The sequence below is a fragment of the Tamandua tetradactyla genome, chromosome 24 (genome assembly GCF_023851605.1).
Source record: "Tamandua tetradactyla isolate mTamTet1 chromosome 24, mTamTet1.pri, whole genome shotgun sequence".
Taxonomy (NCBI): Eukaryota; Metazoa; Chordata; class Mammalia; order Pilosa; family Myrmecophagidae; genus Tamandua; species Tamandua tetradactyla.
The window spans coordinates 25,281,663-25,305,091 of NC_135350.1; the positions used below are offsets into that span (position 1 = coordinate 25,281,663).

Sequence of the window (23,429 nt, forward strand, 5' to 3'; positions counted from 1 at the left end):
TGGGATGCAGAGAGCCAAGGATGACTTTGAGATGGAGTGATCATATCACCACAAGTAGGGACTTGACCTGAGTCTCACTTTGGGTCAGGGATGACAAAGCCAAGAACTGGAAAAGTGGAGGAGGACCCTGGTGAGGGAGGGCTTGAATGAGGTAGGGGCTGGATTTGGAGCATGGCAGAGATGCAAATTTTGAATGAACATGGATATTAAGGATGAAGGAGGTAGATGAGGCGCTTAGAGTTTGACATAAGTTGTAAAAGGGCCTGGAATGAAACAGAAAAGATTTGGGATTCTCTTCTCTCCTCAAAGCTTTCCTAACTAGTAGTACCCTGAAATCAAAGGACCTCCCTTGCTTCTCTGCTGCAGAAATGCTTTTCAGCCCTGGTGTGTCTCACAACTACATCATAAAATATCATTCACACTGCATGAAACACTGTGAGTAAGATTGCAGCCTAAGAAATTTTACAGAGATATGTCCTTTATATTATAATATCTGTGAGAAAGATTACATATAATCAAATAACAATATGCACTATGGCTTATAGGACTTCCAAGTGCAGATAAGAGAAAAATCAAACTCTTATTACCTGGGAACCCTGCACATACTAGCTACAATCAATCTAAGACAACAGAAATTCAAATGTGAGTGTTCTCTCTATTTTCCAAGATAATTTAAATTTTATTTCAAATGCTGGTCCACCCAAAATCCTCCTTTTTAGAGTCAGATTCTACCATCCTTGGCACTATGCCACCCTACCACAGCCCTGCTCCCAGTACTATCTTGTCCCTAAAGTACAGTCTTTCCTCAATAGGCTGACATGAAAATGACTTACTTGCCTTTTTGTCTCTATTGTCTATAGATGGTGACATTATGTTTTTGAATAATAAGTATGACCCCCACTTGTTGAGCTTTTTCCATCTTCAGAACATACCTCACAGATTTTTCTCATTATTCCCCAGTTCTTTACAATAGGTACTGTTATTCAAGCTCATCCAGTCTTGAGGAAACTAAGACACAAACCATACAAGTCATGTGTCCTGGTTCACACAGCCACTAAGAAACCAGATCTGCATAGACCCAAAGATGAACACAGCCACTGCCAGTACTGCCTCTTGGTCTAGGGAGAGCCCGTCTCTTACTCACCTTGGCCATCCCCATGCTACCTAGATGACTGCCTGGCATGGGGAGGTTCACAGTCATGGTTGACTGGTATTGAGTGGGCCAGAAATGCCAGGGACAGTGACCACCTTGCTATGACGTTTGGGGTGTCTGACCTGCTCTGTAGAGTGTCAAAGAGTGCTGAGTCAAGACCTCCCTCTAGTTGGTAGTGCTCTCTGGGCTCTGCCTCATCTGTCCTGCTTCTTCTCTCCTCATATCTAACTGCAGCAAATAGAGTGGCTGTTGTAGTTTAATGCAGACATACAGACTTCAGAACCCTGAACTGCCTTTGTGGGATTGAGGAAGCAGAAATACAAAGTAGAATAAATAGAGAATATAATTAACATTGAAGTGAGTAGAAATATTTTACCCAATGAAATCATGATATTGCATCTGAATTTGGCATGTTGCAATCAGAGTTCACTTTTGTACCTTGGTACAGGGTCCTTTCATAAGTGATTCAACTTGGTCTAATTATAAACTGGTGGGTATGCTTAAAAATCCCAGATCACAAGGGTAGAAATAGGTGTTTTTCATGCAAGCAAAATGTTTGGCAAAATATATGCTCTACATCCTCAAATAGGAAGGAAGTCCACAAGAATTTACAAGTCTCCTGGCGTGCAGAGAAGACAGAAACAACATGAGCACAGCAGGAAAAGTAAGCAAAGAAAAAAAAAGTTTACCTTTGATATATCTTCACATTATATGATAAATAAATATAAAAATTTATGTTTATTGTATAATAAATATATGGGTACAGTTTTAATGAATAATAATGGTTTTGCTTCTAAATTAGAAACAACAAATAGTGAAATACAGTATACAAGTATGCCATAAGATACAATGCATCTTAAACTGTGCAGAAATATGTTAATCCCACTTATCTTTAGCAAAATATATGTCATCTCTATCTCTTAATATTTCTCTCCTTCCATGAAATAAATGCACACTAGTTAGAATGATCACTTATCCAACCTATCATGACTAATTTGTAAACCTAAATTAGAGATATTTTCATCAAGAAATTATTTTCGTATTCAGAAGCTGTAGTTCAAATGTGTTATATGGTAATGAAAAGATAATGATGAATATATCTGAATTCTTGGAACAACCAGATTTGTGCTTTGAGAAAACTACTCAGTCAATCTAAGCCTCAGTATTTGCATCTGTAAAATAAGGCCAGAATCAATATCATCTGTCCCCTGGTAGCATTCCTGTAAGAGTAGAAGATCAACATGGAAAATCCCTGGGACCGGACCTGGTGTGCCTGTCAATCACAGGCACCAACACTCAGAAACCACTGCCATCAGTGTACATTTCCCAAGTATGTTAATATTTATCAGGATATCGGCTGTAGCAAAAAGCTTAAAAATTGAAAAGATATGAAAAATGAATAATGGAAATAAATTTCAAAGGAATGAAACTCAATTTGGGAAGTACAACAGTGTCTCAGCAGCAGAATTCTCACTTGCTATTTCAGAGACCCATGTTCGATTCTGGGAGCCTGCTGATGCCAAAAAAGAAAAAAAACACTGCAATTGATTTGATTTTATCACACTTGCAGCTGTGCATTCTCACTATTTATAAAAGCACTCTTTCCTGCACAAACTTTGCCCCTTTGAAAACAGGGTTTAAGGACCTTCTCAAATATTGAAAACATATGTTTAACTCTTATTTAGAAAAACACTAATGGTTAATCTATCTGAGCTAGAAATTTATACATAAGCACAGGTTTTCTGATTTGAAAATATACATGTATTCTTGTGCAAGCATGTCTTTGTATTTTTCACTCTCTAGATTTAAATGCATTTTGTGCAAGTATGTCTTTGTATTTTTCACTCTCTAGCTTTAAATGCATTCTGAAGGAAATGTTACACATAATTTAGATAATAACATAGATACACAAAAGCAATGTTCCAAATTAGTAATGCAAATGGAAATGGTGGGAAGAGAAAAAAAGAAAGAAGGAAGCAGGGTGTCATGGTCAGGTTCATGTGTCAACTTGGCCAAGTGGTGGTACCTGTTTGTCTGGTTGGGCAAGTGCTGGCCTGTCTGCTGCAATGAGGACATTTCCTAGAATTGAATCCTGATCATGTCAGCTACATCCACATCTGATTCCATTTGTAATCAGCCAAAGGGGAGCATCTTCTGCAATGAGCAATGCTTAATCTGATCACTGGAAGCCTTTTAAGGAGAATTAGAAGAGACAGGCCCTTCCTGTCTCAGCTGGTGAGCCTCTCCTGTGAAGTTCCTCCAGACCCACCATTGGAATTGTCAGCTCTGCAGTCTGCCCTGTGAATTTTGGACTCTCAGTCATGTGAGACATTTTTAAAATTTTATATTTGCGAGTGTTCCCTGTTGATTCTGTTTCTCTAGAGTGCCCTAACTACTACATCTTGGTACCAGGAGTGGTTCTTAAGAAGCAGAACCTTAGAAATGGGTTTTTATGAATGGTTTTCTACTCTGACTGTACTCAAAGGCACTAAAGACTTTGATTCCATAATCAAAATGACACCCCCAGACCATGGAGTGAGTTGGCAAAAGAAATAGTCAAAATATCACCATTCGTTTCTCCTAATGCTTTGCTTGTATGAAGCCAGGCTTTAGGGGATAAAGTTTTTTACACCTCTACAGAGTTTTGTAGAAGTAAGAGGTATAGAGAAGTTGGTTGGTTGTTGTTAGATATTCTGACTACATTAAAGAGTGCAAGGGATGGGCCTAAGGCATCAAATGAGAAGCTTAAGCACCATCTGACAGATGTAGACATTTCTATGAGTATCATAAAGGAAAATCTTATTTCCTGTAGCCGTAGACTTCAGTCTTCTGAATATCAGACTCAGAATCTTATTGTTAGAGTAGCAACTTTGCAAAGTAAACTGAAATCTCAATGTTGCATGGGGTCTGCCATTAAAGTGAGGGCATTGACTGGAAAGGAGTGGGACCCTGAAAAATGGGATGGTGACTTATGAATTGATAATGATGTCAGGGTTCTCTCTCAAGGGGTGAGGTTGAAATCCTAGATCATGCTGAGTCTTTTCCAGATAATCCTGTGATAGTGTGCACCAAGGATATAACAGCCCCACCTCTAGCCTGCATTGAGGAATTGGCCACCCAAATTCCTTCTGAAGTAATTAGCCCTAGAGTGATTAATCCTGTTTCAACAGATGAAACTGCAAATGAAGGCCTTGAAGCAAATAGCTCAGAAGATATTTCTAATTCTTTTCATGACCCACCTGCACCACCCCTCATTTCTTCCAGACCTATAACTAGACTAAAGTCCCAACAGGCCCCTAGAGATGAGTTACAAAGTATCACACATGAGGAAGTACATTTTACTCCAAAAGAACTGTGTGAGTTTTCCAATTTATGTAGACAGAAATCAGGGGAATATCTGTGGCAATGGATTTTAAGAGTGTGGGATAATTGTGGGAGGAATATAAGGCTCGATCAGGCTGAATTTATTGATATGGGCCCACCAAGTAGAGATTCTACATTCAATGTTACAGCTCAAGGGGTTAGAAACAGTATTAACAGTTTGTTTGGATGGTTGGTTGAAATATGGATCAAAAGGTGGCCAACATTACCTGAGGTTGAAATGCCAGAACTGCTCTGGTATAAAGTAGATGAGGGGATCCAGAAGTTTAGAGAGATTGGGATGTTAGAGTGGATTTATCATGTAAAGCCTACTCTTACACCCCAGGAAGGTCCAGAGGATGCACCTTTTACCAGAACAGTGAGAAATAAATTTGAGACTAGCACCATCATCCCTGAAGAGCTCTGTGGTTGCACTTCTCTTTAGGAACTGTTGTCACTGAGCTGGAATCCTTAAACACAATGGGGATGACTGGATCTGGAGTTGGCAGAAGCCAGATGGCAGCACTTAATCGCCAAAGACAGGGTAGATGTGGCTAGTATAATAGACAGCAAACTCAAAGCAGGAATCAAAATTATATATCTCACAGAGATTTGTGGCATTGGCTAGTAAATCATGGGGTACCTAGAAATACAATAGAAGGGCAACCTATAAATTCCTGTTCAAGCTGCATAAACAAAAGATTTCTAGGTCATGTGAACCTAAGTCTAACCTGAATTAGAAAAACACAGAGTCATGGCCCCTTAATCAATTTCCAGACTTGTGACAGTTTATAGACCCAGAGCCCCTTGAGAGAGAACCCTGTTGCACTGACACAAATTTATACTGTTAATCATCCTCCAAGCTTTCCACAAGGAGACCAATGCCTTTTTACCAGGGCAACTGTGCATTGGGGTAAAGGAAATGATCAGATGTTTTGGGATATTAGGCACTGGTTCAGAAGTGACATTAATTCCAGTGGACCCAAAATGTCACTCTGGTCCACCAGTCAGAGTGGGGGCTTATGGAGGCCAGGTGATCAATGGAATTTAAGCTCAGGTCCATCTCAAAGTGGGTCCAGTGGGCCCCCAGACACATTTTATAGTTATTTCCCCAGCTCCAGAATATTTAATTGGCATGGACATACTGCACAACTGGCAGAATCCACACATTGGCTCTCAAACTCATGCAGTGAGGGCTATTATGGTGGGAAAGATGAAGTGGAAGCCCCTAGAACTGCCACTACCTAGCAAAATAGTAGATCAGAAGAAATACCAGATTCCTTGAGGGATTGCAGAGATTACTGCCACTCTTAAGGACTTGAAGGATGCAGGGGTGTTGATTCCCACCACATCCCCATTGAACTCTCCTATTTGGCCTGTGCAGAAAACAGGTGACTCTTGGAGGATGACAGTGGATGATTGTAAACTCAACCAGGTGGTAACTCCAATTGCAGCTGCTGTTCCAGATGTGGTGTCATTGCTTGAGAAAATCAATACATCCCCTGTTACCTGGTATGCAGCTATTGATCTGGCAAATGCTTTTCTCTCAATAGCTATTAGTAAGGACCATGAGAAACAGTTTGCTTTCAGCTGGCAAGGTCAGCAATATAATTTCACTGTCTTACTTCATGGTTATATCAACTCTCCAATCCTGTGTCACAATCTTGTCCGCAGGGAACTTGATTGTCTCTCCCTCCCACAAGACATCGCACTGGTCCATGATATTGATGATATCATGTTGATTGGATCTAGTGAGCAAGAAGTAGCAACTACTCTAGAGTTACAAATAAGGCATTTGTGTGCCAGAAGATGGGAGATAAATCCAACAGAAATACAAGGGCCTTCCACCTCAGTGAAATTTCTATGTGTCCAGGGGTGTGGGGCATGTTGAGATATTCCTTCTAACGTGAAGGAGAAGTTGCTGCATCTGGCCCCTCCTATGACTGAAAAAGAGACACAATGCCTAGTTTGTCTCTTTGGATTTTGGCAACAACATATTCATCATTTGGATGTGCTACACTGGCCCAGTTATTGAGTGACCAAAAAAGCTGCTAATTTGAGTGGGGACCTGAACAAGAGGAGGCTCTGCAACAGGTCCAGGCTGCTGTAGAAGCTGCTGTGCCACTTGTACCATATGATCCAGCAGATCCAATGGTGCTAGAAATGTCAGTGACAAATAGAGATGCTTTCTGGAGCCTTTGGCAGGCCCCTATAGGAGAATCACAATGCAGACCCTTAGGATTTGGAGCAAAGCCTTACCATCTGCTGCAGATAACTACTCTCCTTTTGAGAAACAGCTTTTGGCCTGCTAGTGAGCCTTAGTAGAGACTGAATGCTTAACCATGGGTCACCAATTACCATGAGACCCAAGTTGCCTATCGTGAGCTGGGTGTTGTCTAACCCACCAAGACATAAAGTTGAGCATGCACAACAGCTCTCTATTGTAAAATTGAAATGGTATATACGAGATACGGCCAGAGCAGGTCCTGAAGGCACAAGTAAGTTACATGAAGAAGTGGCTCAAATGGCCATGGTCTCCAGTCCTGTCACATTACCTTCTCTTTCCCAGACCAGAGCTATGGCCGCTGGGGAGTTCCTAACAGTGAATTGACTGAGAAAGAGAAAACTCAGACCTGGTTTACGGATGGTTCAGCATGATATGCAGGTACTACCCGAAAGTGGACAGCTGCAGCATTACAACCCCTTTCTGGGGTATCCTTGAAGGACAGCAGTGAGGGGAAATCCTCCCAGTGGGCAGAACTTCAAGCAGTACACCTGGTTGTTCATTTTGCTTGGAAGGAAAATTGGCCAGAGGTACATTTGTATACTGACTCATGGGCTGGTGCTAATGGTTTGGCTGGATGGTCAGGGACTTGGAAAGACCGTAATTGGAAAATTGGTGACAAAGAGGTCTGGGGAAGATGTATGTGGATAGACATTTCTGAGTGGGCTATAAAGATGAACATATTTATGTCCCCTGTGAATGCACACCAGAGGGTGACTTCAGCAGAGGAACGTTACAATATCCAAGTGGATAAGATGACCCATTCTGTGGAAACCAATCAGCCTCTTTCCCCAGCAACTCCTGTCATTTCCCAATGGGCTCATGAACAAAGTGGTCATGGTGGTAGGGATGGAGGTTATGCATGGGCTTAGCAACATGGACTTCCACTCACCAAGGCTGACTTGGCTACAGCCACTGGTGAGTGCCCAATCTGCCAGCAGTAAAGACCCACACTCAGCCCCTGCTATGGCACAATTCCCTGAGGTGACCAGCCAGCTACCTGGTGGCAGGTTGATTACATTGAACCACTCCCTTCATGGAAGGGGCAGGATTTGTTCTAATTGGAATAGACACATACTCTGGATATGGATTTGCTTTCCCTGCATGCATTGCTTCTGCTAAAACCACCATCCATGGGCTTACAGAATGCCTTATCCATCGTCATGGTATTCCACATAGCATTGCTTCTGATGAAAGAACACACTTCACAGATAATGAAGTGCAGTAATGGGCATATGCTTATGGAATTTTCTGGTTTTACCATGTTCCCCATCATCCAGAAGCACCTGGATTGATAGAACGGTGGAATGGCCTTTTGAAAACCCAATTACGGTGCCAACTAGGTCACAATACCTTGAAAGACTGGGGTAATGTTCTCCAGGAAGCTGTATATGCTCTGAATTAGCATCCACTGTATGGTGCTGTTTCTCCCTTAGCCAGGATCCATGGGTCCAGGAACCAAGGGGTGGAAATGGGAGTGGTACCACTCACTATTATCCCTAGTGATCCACTAGGAAAATTTTTGCTTTCTGTCCCTATGACCCTGAGCTCAGCTGTTCTACAGGTTTTCGTTCCAAAACAGGGCATGCTTCCTCCAGGAGAAACAACAATGATTCCATTGAACTGGTATATAAGACTGCCACCTGGTCACTTTGGGCCCCTCATGCTCCTGAATCAACAAGCCAGGAAGGAGATTACTTTATTGTCTGGGGTGATTGACCCTGACTATCAGGGAAAAATAGCACTGCAACTACAAAGTGGGGGTAAAGAAGAGTTTTCTTGGAATATAGGAGATCCCCTAGGGAATCTCTTAGAACTACCATACCCTGTGAGTAAAATCAATGGAAAACTGCAACAACCCAATTCAGGCAGAACTACCACAATGGCTCTGAAACTTCAGGAATGAAGGTCTGGGTCCCCCCACCAGGCAAAGAACTACGGCCAGCTGAAGCACTTACTGAGGGTAAAGGGAACACAGAATGGGTAGTGGAAGAAGGTAGTAATAAATGTGAATTTTGACCACATGATCAGTTACAGAAATTAGGACTGTAATGCTGTTTTGTTCATGTTATACTATTTAAGTTGTAAGATATCATGTTTAAGAATGAATATTACCCAAGGATTTGCACCCTATTCTGGAGAGATTTACTGTGTTTCCAGTTATACGGAGGACAGTTGAGTATTGTTAGGTGAAAGAAAAAAAATGTGTGTTTTACTGTTTTTTAATTTAGAAATTTGGTATGGTTTAAGGTGGTATGTATAACTGCCAAGTTGACAAGGGTTGGACTGTCATGGTTAGGTTCATGTGTCAACTTGGCCAAGTAATGGTACCTGTTTGTCTGGTTGGGCAAGTGCTGGCCTGTCTGTTACAATGAGGACATTTCATAGAATTGAATCATGATCATGTCAGCTACATCCACAGCTGATTCCATTTGTAATCAGTCAAAGGGCAGTGTCTTCTGCAATCAGTAATGCTTAATCTGATCACTGGAAGCCTTTCAAGGAGGATTCAGAAGAGACAGGCCCTTCCAGTCTCGACTGGTAAGCCTCTCCTGTGGAGTACATCCAGACCCTCCCTCAGAATTGTCATTTCACATTCTGCCGTGTGGATTTTGAACTCACGGTCACGTGACACACTTTTATAAATGTTATATTCGCCAGTGTTCCCTGTTGCTTCTGTTTCTCTAGAGAACCCTAACTAATACACAGGGAAACAAAGTGATGAAGAAAAGTTTACTTAGGAAGGAAACGATAGTATCTGGTATCAAAAATTCAGATTCTTTCGCTTAAGGAAAAATTTGAGCAAGAGTGCACTAGGTTTTACTAAAATGGCCAATCTTTTTGTCAAAATTAATGAAATTACAGTGACAGGGGATTTCATCTACCAGCCAACAACTGTGGGTCAACAGTGCATTGCAGACACTTGCACATTGTTGTTTATGGCAATAGTATTCAGGATTTGCAATGGATGAAGGTGGGCTAAGGGAACACTAACTCGTGAATGGAAGGGCAAAATCTGTGTATACATAAAATGGGATATTAAGTAGCTACAAGAACGAATGAAGCTGTGAGGTAAGCAACTAATTGAATGAAGTTTGAGGACAGTATGTTGTGTGAAATAAGCCAGAAATGAAAAGAAAAACATTATACCTCCTCACTAAAATGAATTGAAGGTGCAAACTTTGAGAATTGAATTTGAGAGCATAGGTTATCAGCAGAAGGCTTATTGTAAATGTTACCAGATTGTAGGCTCTTACAGCAGTTATGTTTATTCCCAAGTTGTAATGATTACTTTCAAATTCTGAGATGTTGAGCTCTTTGTATAAAACCTGGTCATTCCCTGGAACCTCAGTTATCTGTGTGACACCTGAGATGAAGAGCTAGAGTACTGCAGTTGTGTAAGTCAGCATTACCCCATATAGCAACTGTTTAAAAGCTGAAAAAAGATCAGACTTCAATTAGAGATATGACTATAGCTGATCTGGTTATTGCTAGATCTTACTAGTCCTACTTACTTCTGCAAAGGAGAAGGTAAGCATATGTATAATTATCCCGGAGTTACCCAGAGACCCTCTCTTTTTGCTTGAATGTGAACTTGGTCTAAGTAAAACAGAGTACAACATAAAGTATTGTATTCACTGCATTTTAAACTTCAGCTTCCACATAAGACTAAAGGAAGAGATGTGTATTTGGTGAAAAATTATTATTTTCTGTAGCACACTATCTAATTTAACTTGTATGTCCAGTTTATTTGAACATCATAATTACATGGAAACATGAATAGGGAGGGAAATGTTTTTGGTTTGCACTCTGGTACATCCCAGAGTAATCTGAGTAGAAAATAAGAAAGTATTTGCAAAGTTCCCTTGAGGGACTGGGGAAAAAAGGTGGAAATATTAAACTTTCCCACTTGGGGAAAACCTAATATGCTCACAAGCATTGTGGACTGCCGATTTAATAGGCCAAGGCCTCGATCTTGGGACTTGCCATTATGAAACTTACTTCTGCAAAGGAGAAGCTAAGCATATGTATAATTATGCCAGAGTCACCCAGAGACCCTCTGTTTTTGCTCACATGTGGACTCTCTTTCTCTCTAAGTCAGCTCTTCAGGTAAACTCCCTGCTCTCCTCCCTATGAGAGTCATGACTCCCAGGAGTGTAAATCTCCCTGGCAATGTGGCACATAACTCCAGGTACAAGCCTGGACCTGGCATCACAGGATTGAGAAACCCGTCTTGATGAAAGAGAGAAGAGAAATGAAACAGAATAAGATTCAGTGACCAAGAGATTCTTGAAGATGATGACATTACTATAGCACTTTGATGGTCTGATCATGTAATTGTGAAAACCCTGTGACTAACACTCCCTTTATCCAGGGTATGGACAGATGAGTAAGAAATAAACACTAAAAATAAATTTAAAATGGGTGAGGGCTGAATAAGAGGAATGAGATAGTGTCGGTGTTCTTGTGTGTTTTTTATTGTTATTATTTTTAGATTTCTGTAGTAATGAAAATGTTCACAAACTGATTGTGGTGGTGAATGTACAACTATATGATGATATCGTGAACCACTGATTTTATACTTTGGAGGATTATATGGTATGTGAGATCATATTGAGATATATTAAGCATATACTTCAGTAAAATTACATTTAAAAAGCCACAACGTATTGCAGGGGAGCATTAGAATGTATCAATAGTAAATATCCTTAGAGAGGAAAAAAAAAGATATATAAAAATGACTTTGAAAAATGTATTCAACTTCATCTCAAGCTCTCATATTGTCTAATTCTGCTTCAATTTCTCTACGTTATTGCTTTTCAGGCTTTTAAAAAATATTTTTACTGTTTTCCAAACCAGAACTTTTTCATTTCAATATAGCAATTGTCGGTGTTATCTAAGGACTAATTCTTTCATTGCAAAGATGGAAAAACAATAACCTGACTTGAAGATTATGAAACCCTATATTATCTTGGTTTGATTGTGCAGGTAATAAAATGCAAAGCAGCTGTGCTTTGGGACCTAAAGAAACCCTTTTCCATTGAGGAGGTGGAGGTCGCACCCCCCAAGGCCTATGAAGTTCGTATTAAGGTGAAAATTTTCTCTACCTTTATTTCATTTTGGTTTTAAAAATCAAATATTAAAAAGTGGGAACTACCAAAAATTCACTAAAAGAAGCTTTTAACATAAAGTATGTTAATAACTACAATTTAATTTCATTCTTTTTGAAGAAAAGATATGAATGACATTCATTGTTAAATTTTGTAAAGTGATCAATGTAATCACACTAAAATCATGGTGTGAAATCCCAAGAAATAAAAAATATATATGTTTGTACAGAAATGCAATGCAAAAGTAAATTTATCAAGACTTCAAATGCAATTGCCAGTTGATGTTAGAAAATTTAACCTTATGGTTGTTAATGAACCATTTTTATTTCTGCAGAGAGCATGCATTACTGTATTTTATATAAGATTTGCCTGTTACAGAAAGAATTACCTTGCAGATTATTCCAGATTGTATAATTCTAGAAAGGAAAGTGCAGGAAGATTTTAAACTGAATACTCCCAGGAGTAAACAGAATTTTTTATTCAGGAAGAGTAGTAATTAGAGACATTTTTTACAGCTCTTTAGAAGCCTGACTTCGGGGAATTGGATGTATTAAGTCTATCTGAGGCCATAACTTCTGGAATGTGATTATTTCCCCTTCTCCGCACAGATGGTGGCCACAGGAATCTGTCGCTCAGATGACCATGTGGTTAATGGGGATTTTATCGTAAATCTTCCTGTGATCTTAGGCCATGAGGGAGCCGGCATCGTGGAGAGCATTGGCGATGGGGTGACTGCAGTCAAACCAGGTACAGGATTCACTCAGGGGATGTGTCTGCATTCAGACCTCCTAAGGTCAAGGAGCCTGGAGGAGGAAACTGAGGCAGTGAGACATGAAATACCTGCACAGGTCCCAGCAGCAGCCAATGGTGGAACTGGAACTAGACAGGGATGTTTCCTCTCTCCCTGCCTGATTTCCTTCATGTGTCCAGGCAGGTCCCTGGGACAGACCTCATGATTCTCCCCTTCAGCAGTGACTCCTGGAGCCCCTCCTGGATGTCAGGCACCAGGTTAGATCCTGGGACACTGGAAGATGAAGGAGACAGAGTGACTGCCATCCTGGGGCTCTACTCAAGTAATGCCATTTTAGAACTTCTGAGCATTGTCCTCCTTTGCGGCCTAAAACAGAAGTATAAACAGGACAAAGAAAAAACTATATGAGTTGAGAAACAAAAAGACGTCTATGTCCTAAGAATCTGGGTTACTATATGGTATTTGTGGTTTGCTCAGTACTCAGCATGGGGCTGTGAGGTTATGGCTAAATCACCCAAAACCTTTTCCATACAGCAGTAGATTCCTCCTCCTATATAGTCTCCCTTCTTGAGCATGGATCATTGAACATACAAATTCTTCTTGAGTGCACATGGGTCACTCTCCAGGAAAGATCATGTATAAAGACACAAAACAAAAATATTGAAGTCATAAAATATATATTCTCTGAACACATCAGAAATATGTTAGAAATCAATTACAAAGGTAGAAATGGAAAGCTCACAAATATGAGGAAATTAAACAATGTACTCTTAAACAACCAATGAGTTATAGTAGAAATCACAAACAAATTAGAAAATATCTTGAAGTGAAAGGTGAATAAAAATGAAAATAAAATATAACAAAACTTATGGCATACAGGAAATACAAGACTGAGATAAAATTTATAACTCTAAATGCTTTATTAAGGAAACAAGATAGACATATTTGACCAATGGAATTGAATTGAGAACTCAGAAATCAGCCCTCATTTATGGCCTGTTGGTTTTGTATTTTTCATTTCTTTTTTAACATGGGCAGGCACCAGGAATCGAACCTAGGTCTCTGGCATGGCAGGCTAGAACTCGGCCAGTGAGCCACCGTGGCCCAGCCTGGTGTGTTGATTTTTGACAAACAAGCAAAAACCACTCAGTGGGAATGAATAGTCTCTTCAGCAAAAGGGGATGGGAAAACGGTATCCCCAATTGCAAAAAAAAAAAAGTTGGAGGAGCCCCTAACTCACACTTTATACAAAAACCATCTTAACATGGACCCAACCTAAATATGGGAGCTATAGCTATCATACTCCTAGTAGAAAACGTAGGAAAGCATCTTCAGAATCTTATGTTAGACAATAGTTTCTTAGATTTTACACCCAAAGAACAAGTAATAAAAGAAAAAATAAAGCAATGAGACTCCACCAGAATTTTAAACTTTTGTGCCTAAAATGAATTTATTATGGATGTAAATCAACAACCTACATAATGGAAGAAAATACTTCTCACATTTCTGATAAAGGTAATATCCAGAAAATATAAAGAAATCCTTCACTTTATAAATAAAAGACAAACAACAGAATTAAAATATGAGCAAAGATTTAGAAAAACATCTCTCCAAAGAAGATAAAGAGATGGTCAGAAAGCATATGAAAAGAAGTGAAACATCATTAACAATCAGGAAAATGCAAATCAAAACCACAATGAGACACCTCTTCACACACATTAAAATGGCTGATATTTAGAAAAAGGAAGTAAGTGTTGGAGAGGTTATGGAGAAACAGAAACACTCATTCCCTGCTAGTGGCAATGTAAGATGCTGTAGCTCTATGGAGAAAAGTTTGGCATTTCTTTCAGAAAGTAAATTATAGAAATGCTGAATGACCTGGCAGTACCACTAATAGGTTTATACCCAATATAATTGAAAACAGGGGCTTGAACAGAAATTTGCACACTAATGTTCATAGTGACATTATACACAATTGCCAAAAGATGGACTCAACACAGTGTCCATTAACTGATGAATGGATAAAAAACATAGTATACACATACAATGGAATATTATTCAGTTGTAAAAAGGAATTAATTCATCATATATGCAATAATGTTGGTGAACCTTGAAAACTTTATGCTTAATGAAATAAGTCAGACACAAAAGGAAAAATATTGTATTATCTCACTGATTTGAAATAACTAAAACAAGCAAAGTTAAGGAGTCAGAATCTAGAATATAGGTTACCAGGAGACAAGATGAGATAGAGAATGGAAAGTTAAGATTTATAATATACAGGGCAATTCTTACCTGCCATGTGGGAGACCTAGGTATATTTTGTGGCCCATGTCATTTCCCCCACATACATACACAAAAATCAACAAATGTGCTGCAATAATGAGATAGTCACATTAAAAATAAAATGCAGTGTGACCCCCACCATACAGCCTAAAAATAAAATGTGCAGGGCTTCCTCTTTGGAATGATGGAAATGCTTTGGTGATGGATCATTGTGAAAATAGCACAAAATTGTAATTTTTAAACTCCATGGAACTACGCTACGCAAAAAGGGGAACGTAGTTTAAACCGTGGATTTTAGTCAATTGTAAAATTATAAAAATGTCCTATCAATTGTAACAAATGTTCCACCTTTATGCTAAGTGTATTAAGAATCCTGTATTTTATGCACGAGTATTCAGTTAACCCATAACTTCTTTAATAAAGAAAAAAAATGAAATTATTATTTTTTCATTCTAAAAATTCTACTTAACTAGTGGATACAATTTACCAAATGTTTAGTGACATGTGAACAAAATAAAAATGTCTTCTGTTTTGAAATTGAGATTTTAGTATTTCTCTTTACAACTGATTAAAATTGCACAGTAATGACACATACTTTACACATCTGCTTCCTCCAAGATAAGGGAAAAATACATACTCACAAGTTAACTGCCTAAATTTACTAAGTGAGAATTTCTTATACTAAACAAAGTGCCTACCTTTAGAATATTTGAGTATTCAGAAAAAATTTTTGAATTTCTCTTATTTCTCCCATTCTATTCAGTTTTTCTTGAACAGAGCTACATAAATATCAGTGTTAATTTCATAGTAAAGACAAGCAAGAGATTTTGTAAATCATGATGATCAAATTTCTCATTATTGTAACCCTAACTATTATCAATTATGACATGTCCATTATGAAGGTCTGCTTCAACCAAAGTATGTATTGAACTGCAGTGAGAAATCTTATATTTAATGAACTAAGGATTAAATGAGACAAAGTGTCTACAGCACCAGTAAAAATATAAACATGATAAAAGGTAATTATTAATACAGTCAAAATAACACAAATTTATGTTGTTTCAATATTTGCATTTCTTCTTTGGAAGTCTTCAGGCCTGTAAAAAATGAAACTGATAAACAATGTGGATAGGCTGTCAACAATGACATAGTGGTGACTGCACTCTATTTCTTGTGAGAACTTTCCAAGACCTATGCCTCTTATATATACACCTAATATCTTAGGTATCGCTCTATTAATCCTTGGATAGAAATTTAAAAAGAATTTGCATTGTCCTCTTCCAGGTGATAAAGTCATCCCACTGTGTGTTCCCCAGTGTGGGGAATGTATCGTTTGTAAACACCCAGAAGCCAACAACTGTGTGAAATTGGGGTAGGTTTCTGAAACATTGCAGATGGAGCCAAAGTGTTTGTACAACAGGTGAGCTCCTGCCTCATGCCCTTCTGTTTCTCTCTGTTACACTGACCAGTCTGACCAACCCTAAAGGGACCATGCAGGATGGCACCATCAGGTTCTCTTGCAAAGGGAAGCCCATCCACCACTTCGCCCACACCAGCACCTTCTCTGAGTACACAGTGGTGGATGAGATCTCAGTGGTCAAGATTGATGCAGCAGCACCACTGGAGAAAGTCTGCCTTGTTGGGTGTGCATTGTCTACTGGTTATGGGTCTGCAGTCAAAGTTGCCAAGGTAGGAATGACCACAGGCAAAACTCCAGATACACTCAGACTGTAAGAAATTTTTTTCCCCAGGGTTTATGGATCATTCCTCTAAATTAAGTGATAACTTTCCACTGCTACTATAATAGCCCTGAGATACTTGAATGTGGAGTGAGTATGGGTAGAATATGGCCGCAGAAAGAATTGAAAGCATGTGCTATAGAAATTCATCAGCTTATCAGCGTGAACAAGCTATTGATACTTAAGCAGTTTGGGGAAAGGAATCCAAATACTTCTTTATGATGATCAACAGCTACCACTTTATCCAACTTGGACTGCTGCTAACAATCATTAATTAATCCATTCTTGTCCTTTCTGAAATGCAGGTCACCCCAGGTTCCACCTGTTCTGTGTTTGGCCTTGGAGGAGTCGGATTGTCTGTCATCATTGGCTGTAAGGCAGCTGGAGCAGCCAGGATCATTGGGGTGGATATCAACAAGGACAAATTTGCAAAGGCCGAAGAGCTGGGGGCCACTGAGTGCATCAACCCTCAGGACTTCCAGAAACCTGTTCATGAGGTGCTGAAGGAAATGACTGGAGGTGGGGTGGACTTTTCGTTTGAAGTCATTGGTCAGATTGACACCCTGGTATGTACCATGACATGCCCTGATTCATGCTTCTTTAATGAGGATATGTTTTAAATAGTAGGATATAAATGTTGTATATAAGGACTATTTGTAATGAATTACAATATTCTGTATCTTGTTTCTTACTTATCATTATTTTATACATTATTGTAAAGAAACTTGCATTTTGTCAGTTCAGCAACATGTCTCAAGACACAGTTCCCCATTAGAGGCTGCTTAATATTAGGCACTTATAAATTTATTTGATTTCTTTTAGTACAAAATTCAAACTGAAGGACATATAAATAATACAATTTCTACTCTCAAACTGAGAAAATTTTATTTTCCAACATTCTTAGCAAATATTTTAACAATTTTTTTATGTTTAATGAGTTCAGATTTCTTTTCACATGTAATTCTTTGATCAAAAGAAATATCATCAGTATTATTCCAAAAATGATTTTATCAAAAACTTGACCTAGAGAAAGCACTGTTTTAATGTTTTACTAGGTTTTATCGCAGCATGCAGCATGGTGCCTGGTAATTAATAGGTACCTAATATCTGTGTGATGGAATAAAGCCTGTGAGGGATTGACAGATTTTACTGCTACATGAATTTAAGGCAATTAACTTGAAGCATTACATGAATATAAAATGTACTAAAGAGTATCCATATCATATAGCATTTGAAGCATAAAATAATATTATGCACTATTACACGCATACAAAGTATTCCACATAGAGCCACTTGGTAGTGATAAACACTCAAAGAACTTTAGCTGGTTATTGTGTTATAATAAAACACTATTTCCAATAATAAAGTGCCTACATTATCTTTGGGATATCCATGATATTACTTTCAAATAAACACAAATATCATCAATTGGTATGACTAACAAACAAAGCTCCAGCTGCAATCCCTTTAACTAGAATTCTCTAAAACAATACTGAAAAATTCCCCAGAACAATAAATCCCCATTGTTGAGATTCCCCAGGAAGTCCAAACTTCACTGGTAGTATGAAGCAGCACCCTGAGAATAATGAGCTTTCCAGCCTTGCTCGGGGACCATATCCAAGACACCAACAATCCAAGAGATTTCTCACTTTTTACAAGGTCAGTTTTTGCCTTAAGTTCTTTTGTGTTATTTTTCTCCTGTTTTTTCACATAGACTGGATTGTTACTTTATTCGTTGACTGCAAAACGCGATTTCTATGGGTGTCAGGTTGTCCAAATCAGACTCTAAACACAAATGATTAATAATTATATAATCCTTTGGAATCCTACTTCATTTTATTGTTATCTTTCAAAACCTGACTGGGGAACAAAGCTTCTGGAGTGTCTTTTGAGATTCCATAAAAGAGGTATAGTTAAACTGATGTCCTTTTTGGGGAGATAAAAAAGTAACATCTATGTGATGTACAATTTAAAGATAGATAATAAGTATAGATCTATTAAATGGAAGAGCCTCAAGAGGACAAGGTACAATTTTTGATGATTTAATCATCATTACATTATTTTTTGCCAACAAATACCTGGTCTAATATGATACTCATGTACTTGCTAAATAAATAACAGAGAAACAATTCAGCAACACATGGATTGTTAAAATTCATGTGATGTGAAACATTTCCATCTTTTAAGGACCCATTATTCATTTTTAATGATGTTTCCCTCTTTAATATTTTATTAAAAAATGCACACACACAACTACATACATCCATTCTCTCAACCATCCTAAAATGTTTTCTGAACTTTCCTTAATACCACAGCACTCATGTATATACAAAGGAGAACAAAGAAGCAAAACCAAATTTCTACCCTATGCCCTATGAATGCTCATAATCTAAGCTTATAGTACATGAATTCTTAGAGTTTATCACGAGGGGCAACTATGAGAGTGCTTATTTTTAAATGCAAAATATTCATTCCATTCCAGCTTGAGGCTCTGTCGTGCTGTCATGAGGCATTTGGTGTATGTGTCATGGTAGGGGCGACTCCAAGTTCTGAAAACCTCTCGGTGAATCCTAGGCTGCTATTTACTGGTCGCACCTGGAAAGGGGCAATTTTGGGTGGTATGTACTTAAAGATTGAATTCTTATTAACCTCAGGATTTGTTCCATTTTATAATTGATAAGTCCAGGTGTTGCAGAGCAATATAGTTAAAGATAAGTTAAAATTTTAATTGATCTTTAATGTCAAATTCCACCAGATGTGTAACTACTGCAGAGGGAAGCTACTCAGACACATTTCTTTATGACACAGTAGACTAGCCAAGACATACAGCAAAAGCTCTTCTGATACTGGTGAAGGAATAAGACATTTAAACACCCAGTAGGTGCCAGACAGTCCATCAAAATTGTTCACATCTGCCCTCATTACCCAAATTTAGAAAACTTCCAAATTGCCTGCATGATTTGGCCAGAGTCATCTACACTACAGTATCTCTAGAAGACACCTGATAATGACAGGCCCTAGTTTATTGTGGAGGGGTATGTGAGATGAACAAAACTGTAAAAGAAACAAACGGGAAAATTGCTGCAAAAGGATATTAAACACATTAACTCTTACTAACCTCAGTAATGACAACCTATAGAGTGTAGCTCATTTTATGCACTTTAATTTTAATTCTATTTGAAAAGTCTTCTCCTCAATTCTGTTACTTACCCCTGTCTGAATCTACCAATGATATCTTTTTTTTTCTAGGCCTTAAGTGTAAAGATTCTGTCCCAGAACTTGTGGCTGATATTATGGCCAACAAGATTCCACTGGATCTATTAATAACCCATGCTTTACCTTTTGAAAAGATCAATGAAGGATTTGACCTGCTTCGCTGTGGAAAGAGGTAGATTTCTTTGCCTGTGTAAACAGTAGGGTTTAGGCTTGCAAAGAAAAATATTTTTTACTAAGAAATTTGATATATTTATCAGGAGGTAGATGAATGAGAAATATATTGGAGTGCTTGGTTTTCCCTTACCAGTTCATTTACATGTAGAATATTTTCACCTATCATGAGAAGCTGAGAATAGTTACTTTGAATTTCCTATTCTGTAAATACAAATTTGTGAACTTTGTCACAAATCTGAAATCATCAGCAGTTTGATCTCTTTCCAGGTGGACACTCACTCTTGAAAGGCAAGGGTGATCAGAGCCACATGGTCATCATGGGACCATGGAGCCCCTAAGCCTCTACCTGGCCCCATAATACAGGCTGAGCATTGATGGATGGAAATTTAGATAATATTCAGGATATCTCCAAACTTTCATTGTAGGAGTCAGTAGAGCTCTATGGTGATTGCTGCAGTTACACATCTTAGGATCCGTTTTTCATAAAAATACTGACTTAATTTCACTATTGAAGAATAGAGAACATGAGGCTCAGATAGGACATGCACTTGGTAAGCAGCAGAGCTAGAATTCTAACTTAGACATCTTTGTAAGTAAGCTTTTTATTTCCTATTTTACTGCTCTGGCTTGAAAGAACTCTAACATACATACATACTTATAAATATACATATATGTACAAAGATAAAAACAAATATAAATAAATTATAAGTAAATAATTTGGGACAAAACAGTGAGCCAATCTTAACCATCATCTCACAGTGCTTTTTGGTGTATGTGGCGGTCCAAATGACACAATGCATGAAAGGTATCTAAAAGTGAATGGCAGATGCCAAGAATTCATTACAAGTAATTACACATTTTGTTTCATGTTATTACTAGTAGAAGCACTAGGAGTTATAAAAATTCTTTTATGAAGATGTTAAGATAGAATGAAATCTAAAGAGAAGCCATATTATTATGTAATCATGAGCTTAACTTTGAAGAAAGCAAGAAAGAGAATCAGTAAAAATGATCTTCCTTTTACTTGTTTGTGCTTAAATATATGGGGATAGGAATGGATTAGCTGGATACAAAACTAAGTTTCCAGTGAGGCACATCCTATCCTCCTCGGACTCTATAAAGAAGAATATCAAATTTCTTGTGTTAAGATTATAATATGTTTCATTTTCACTTTCAGCATCCGTACTGTACTCAAATTTTGAGACACTGTGACACCTTCACTTATACCATCTTCTGACTGTTCCATGCCCTCCTCATCCAGAACACCAGGAAAACAACAGCACTGACTTTTCCCTTACCAGATGTTATCAAAAAATATACATGGGAACATTCCATAAGAAGCAGAAATTTCTATGAATACTGTTTTCTGACTATCTACATAGAATTTATTTTGTAGAATAATCAGTGTTTCTGAAAATTGCACAGAAACTTCTTTCCATTTACTCGTTCTCCCCCAACACTATGGAAAATTTCACCTATTAATAATAACTTGCATTAATGATGCATTTCAATAAACTATGACTCAATATTGATACCTTATTGTTATATCATTTTCATTAATCAAAGTTCATGGGTTACTGTAGCTTCACTCTTTGTGTGTCACAGAACAATGGGCTTTTACTAATGCATAATTTCATGTATCTACCATACAGTCAAACAGAATGGTTTCACTGTCCTAAAATGCCCTGCAAAATATATTCACAAGCAAATGTTAAATGCCAAGTGTGAGAAAGATGAAAAGGTGAACATCAGCTGAATATTTGAGGCCAGTAAATTTTTGTTCTTTGTCATTCCATATGTCATATCTTTTTCCCTTGACAAGGGTATTTCATATGACTTCATACCCCTTTTGTGCCTTTGCTTCCCTTGGTTACTGAAGCCTGGTGAAGGGATCCTTCATTGTCCCCAACACACACAGGAAGGGCCATTTTGCTTGCAGTCATGGACTTCTGTCCTGTCATTACCTGTATCCCCTTCTGATAAAATATTCGATGTTTTAGGGGAAAACTACAGATGACACAGTGTACATTTAGATTTACAAGCAGAGAAGATCCAGATCTTATAAAAGCAGGAAATTTTAAGTAACTTAAGGGAAATGCCACTCATTTCCATGATTTAAGGGAATTGTTTTTTGTTTATACTTGCAGTGAATATAGAACTTTCCCTTAAAATACAAGCAGTTTTTCTTCAACATGTGATAAAATGAGGTTCAGATATTAACAGAAAAACTAAACTATTAGCTCCAGACTCAAAAACTAATGTTTTACTCATTAAAGGGATTAATGGTTAATTAGTCTTTTCTGATTAAAAGTAACTAAGAATTGGGGGTGGCTTGAAGTACAGGGACAATAATGAAACCTGTGTAAATTCATCATGAAAAATGAGTTAACAAGAAATGACAAAACATCCAATGCACATAATATGAAACATACACAGATGCACATTCTTACGATTTCAATCTATAGACTACAATGTCTTGCATCATTCTATAATCCTGGGGTTAGTTGACTGATTTAAATATATAGAATTTATGGTACCTATTTGACATTGTTTGCCCACTTTCAGGTGATGATGTGCATTTTGAGCTTTACCTTTAAGACGGCATGAAAGCTTATTTATAGTTATGTATTTTGTTTGCAAATGTTCTATTTTTTGCCTTATCTCCTATCTATGTGACGTTGTTGATAGGACTTCAGACTTAAAGAAAATGACATGCTACTTACTGTGTGACCATCAGTAAGTCACTCAACCATTCTCAGCCTGTTTTAGCCTCTGTTTTCCACCAACCCAGTACAACTTTATTAAGATTATGGAGATGATGGTGGTTGAAGGGTGGTATAAACACAAAGCACCATTTAAATTTGGGAATAGTTTAATTATGTTGTCAAAGATACAAAAATATATTGAGCTTTCTGATAGCCTTAGGAATTTCCCTGAAAGTAAGCCTGGCTCACTGCCTGCTGTTGAGGTCTCCACGAATTTTATATTTGTGTTAATGGTGTAAGATCCAGAGGAAAGAAGAGGTCTTCTAAATGCAAACGACAAGAGTGGGCATAACATTCCACTGGTTGCACACAGGCTGCATCCACCTTCAACCCACCTCCCTCTCAATTGTAGGGAGTGAACACCGTCAGTGTTCTCACAGACTTTTCACAAAGGCCTACATGGGGAGTAGACAGAGGGCACAGGAACTTTCTGCATTCAAACCTGGCTCTCCGTTCTCATTAACATTGTTGGGAAAGGAGGCAGGTTAAAGTCAAAGAAAAAGGGGAACTCCAGAATGGCTCACATTAAAATTAGCCTGGGGGTGTGGTCAAGGTGATGGCTTAGCAATGTGTGCGTTTTACTTCATCCT

The 23,429-nt window shown here is 38.2% G+C and overlaps 1 protein-coding gene across 1 annotated transcript; it reads left to right on the forward strand.

Annotated features, from left to right (window-relative positions):
* The first annotated feature begins 1,657 nt into the window (after window positions 1–1,657).
* LOC143668471 (alcohol dehydrogenase S chain-like) lies at window positions 1,658–21,595 on the forward strand. The gene is made up of 9 exons (XM_077143226.1): window positions 1,658–1,817; window positions 11,787–11,888; window positions 12,517–12,655; window positions 16,230–16,317; window positions 16,415–16,634; window positions 16,990–17,250; window positions 19,167–19,302; window positions 19,934–20,072; window positions 21,252–21,595. The coding sequence occupies exons 1-9, from the start codon at window positions 1,800–1,802 to the stop codon at window positions 21,274–21,276; spliced, it is 1,128 nt and encodes a 375-aa protein (XP_076999341.1). The 5' UTR covers window positions 1,658–1,799; the 3' UTR covers window positions 21,277–21,595.
* Window positions 21,596–23,429: the final 1,834 nt, after the last annotated feature.

What these genes read in the sequence shown, in the direction of transcription:
- LOC143668471 (XM_077143226.1), top strand. An exon ending in CCTATGAAGTTCGTATTAAG is followed by an intron (nt 11,889 to 12,516) that starts GTGAAAATTTTC and finishes TTCTCCGCACAG; the next exon opens with ATGGTGGCCACAGGAATCTG. An exon ending in TTGGTCAGATTGACACCCTG is followed by an intron (nt 17,251 to 19,166) that starts GTATGTACCATG and finishes ATTCCATTCCAG; the next exon opens with CTTGAGGCTCTGTCGTGCTG.